This window comes from Cyprinodon variegatus, unplaced genomic scaffold (assembly GCF_000732505.1).
Source record: "Cyprinodon variegatus isolate N-32 unplaced genomic scaffold, C_variegatus-1.0 Scaffold189, whole genome shotgun sequence".
Classification (NCBI taxonomy): domain Eukaryota; kingdom Metazoa; phylum Chordata; class Actinopteri; order Cyprinodontiformes; family Cyprinodontidae; genus Cyprinodon; species Cyprinodon variegatus.
In genome coordinates this window covers 782059-784871 of record NW_015150642.1, presented here as the reverse complement: position 1 = coordinate 784871, position 2813 = coordinate 782059, and the positions used below count along the sequence as shown (strand labels likewise).

Genomic DNA, 2813 nt, shown 5'->3' with positions numbered 1-2813 from the left:
AAGAATCGTATTAAAATGAAAATATTGGGTTAATTTTTCTACCTTTGTACCATTTTTTAAACTTTTTAAATCTAAATTCCTCCTTAGTTCTCCTAAATCTGACCAGTTGATGCAGGACATGGAAAATCCAGATACTCTTATTAAAAAAATCATTTTCCAAATACATAAAATAATTTTTCATAGATTTGGCCGCATAATCAGTTCCTAGATGTTTCATTTCTTTGTTCATCATGTTTTAAATCGTCCTCCTTTATAAACTGTGTTAATGTGTTGAAATTTCCTGCAGGGAAAATCAGATCAGACAGAAACATGTTTTATTTTTTCATGATGCATTTATGCTATTTTATCTTTATTTTTCTTAGATCTCGATTGTTTTATGAAGCCTTTTATTCCAGTGAAAGACGATAAATGAATGATTATTTACTCTCCTAGCAGAGACTTCAGTAAACAAAACATTTGATCATCTAGAAAATATTTATTCTTGTTAATTGTCAGATGAAAAAGTGAAACAAATAAAAACCATTAATCAACAGTTAGAAATATTGTTAGAAAAACTCTCAAAGTTTAACACTGCTGCAGCAACAGTGTCAGATGAGGAATTACTCCCAGATGTTCCCAGATGTTTAGGAGAAAAGAGCAGCAGCTATTAAACCGACTTTAAAAGTGTTAATATTTCTAAAAACAAATGACTCAAACAGTTATTTTAAAACCTAATCTAGCACCATTTATCCTCATTTCCAGAGCAATTCTTTAACTTATCCTTATTTACCTCAATAAGCTTAATTACTATTAAATATTAATCCAATAAAATATGAAATAACTACAGATTTAATTATTAAAAAGGAAACAGAAGAATACTGAGCATCTATCAGAAATGAAAAACAAACGGCTTCATTAATGTTTCACTCTAATTCGGACTAAAGGCCACTGAGGGAGGAATCGTTTCACGTCAGTTAAATAAAATCATAAAATACTCCAGAGGCCGAAGCAGCGCCCGTAGCACCAGGCGGCGTATTCTGCACCGACGTTCCCGAGTCTCCTCCACGATGTTCCAGGAACTCCAGGCGCTGACCACTGCTCCGATTATCCACAGGAAATAGTTCATTATAAAAGATTAGAAAAGGAACTGGATGTAGACCAGCCTAAAACGATGGTCCAGCGCTGAAGCTCTGTGAGCCGAGCAGATTCCTGAGCCGGATCCATCCGGGATCCACTCCGAATGGTCCCCGTTTAAAGTCAAACAGCACGGCCTGAAGCCGGACCAGGACCGCGCGCTGTTGACACCAGGAGCTACGGCTCGTAGCCCAGGATGGGAGCCAACCATCGCTCCACCTGCTCCGTGCTCATCTCCTTCCTGCTGGCGTAGTCCTCCACCTGCAGAGAAGGACATCCATGGTTTCAGCTTTACTCTTAACTGCTGTGGTCGGAAACTTTAGTTTCTCTTATTTCATATATTAATTTATGCTATTTACTCACTATAAAAGTTTTTAATCAGCCTGTTTCACCTTGAAGGCCACACAATTCCCCTGAGGGAAGGATGGTTTTAGGCAAGACATACCTTCTTCCATAACAAACCAGATTCTTTCTCAAGGTTTATTCATAACATGTTACTGTTTAACCAAAGTGTCTGTAATTTGTTTAGATTCTGACTACTTTCCATTGTTGTAAGTAAGGAGGAACGAACGCTGCTCAGATAGAAATAAAGTGCTGACGGAGTGAAATCCATCGATCTCCGTTGATTTAACTTGGAGTAAATAGTTGAATACTTTTTTTCCACTACACTACCATCACTCACGTGGGATAGAAAGACTAGTTTAGGGAACGTTGTTAATCCTTCCTTTCTGCCATAAAGACATCAGACTGATCAGAAGCACAGAGGAGCTAAAAACCCTGCAGGCCACCGTAGATTAACCTGCTGCCATTAGCATTTAGCACTGCTTACAGTTACTGGTGGAGCCCTGAATGCTTTACACACACAGCCTCACAGGAAGAGGAGAGCGTTTCAGCTGAAAGAGCAGCTGGACGAGATCTCCGAGGAGCTGAAACCAAAAACGCTTCAGGGTGTCTGAGAATCCAGGAAGCTCCTGTGATCTGCTCAGAGGTCCAGATGAGTGGAGGAAAACCGCTGTGATGGAAGAACGGGATCAAGGACCCGTCTCTAGGACGCTCCTGTTCTAATGGCAGCACAGAGTCACAGAGGATCAGAACATTTTGGACCGATGTCAGGAGACGATCCAGACTTAGAACCCGAATCAGAAGCTGCCAAAGGCGAAGCAGCGGAGATCATCGGTCTGAATGCTTCAAAAACCAGCAGGTCCCAGAATCAGAGCAAATCAGCAACATAATCATCTATTAGTGAAAACCAGGAATTATTAAACCTTCAACCATCTTTCAGTTTAGCGTCTAAACTTTCCAGAAAATCCGGTTTATCTACTAAAATTAGCCGAGCTTAAAACCTCCTGCAGAAAATAATTGTTCTGCTCAGTTTAACTTTTTTATATTAGATTTTATTATATCAATATTAAACAGCAATTATTTTAAGGTGATCTTTACATAAAAGGCATTTCTCCAATCGGCCAATCAAACCCGGCTTTCTGTATTGATTTTAGAACCGGGATTAAAGTGGAAATTAACTCTTTGTTTGACTTTTTTCGGCTGCGTTCTGGCACCAGTGGAAACATCAAAGATCCACAGTAAATAGATACTAATGCAGCTTAAAGGTTAAACTAAAGACTCTTTATTTTATTTTACGTCGTAGGGCAGCGGCTGTTCCAACTGTTGCATTTCCGAATTCTGCCGAGTGGTTCCCGAAT

At 39.4% G+C, this 2813-nt stretch overlaps 1 protein-coding gene across 1 annotated transcript in view; it reads right to left on the bottom strand.

Annotated features, from left to right (window-relative positions):
- Nucleotides 1–482: 482 nt before the first annotated feature.
- The window catches only part of mtr (5-methyltetrahydrofolate-homocysteine methyltransferase), a 56408-nt gene continuing 54077 nt past the window's right edge, over nt 483–2813 (bottom strand). Inside the window, exons 31-32 of the mRNA XM_015379301.1 lie at nt 1986–2091; nt 483–1374 (exon numbers count right to left, since the gene is read on the bottom strand). Of these exons, the coding sequence (XP_015234787.1) occupies nt 1291–1374; nt 1986–2091 (190 nt within the window). The 3' untranslated portion in view covers nt 483–1290. The remainder of the gene's footprint in view (nt 1375–1985; nt 2092–2813) is intronic.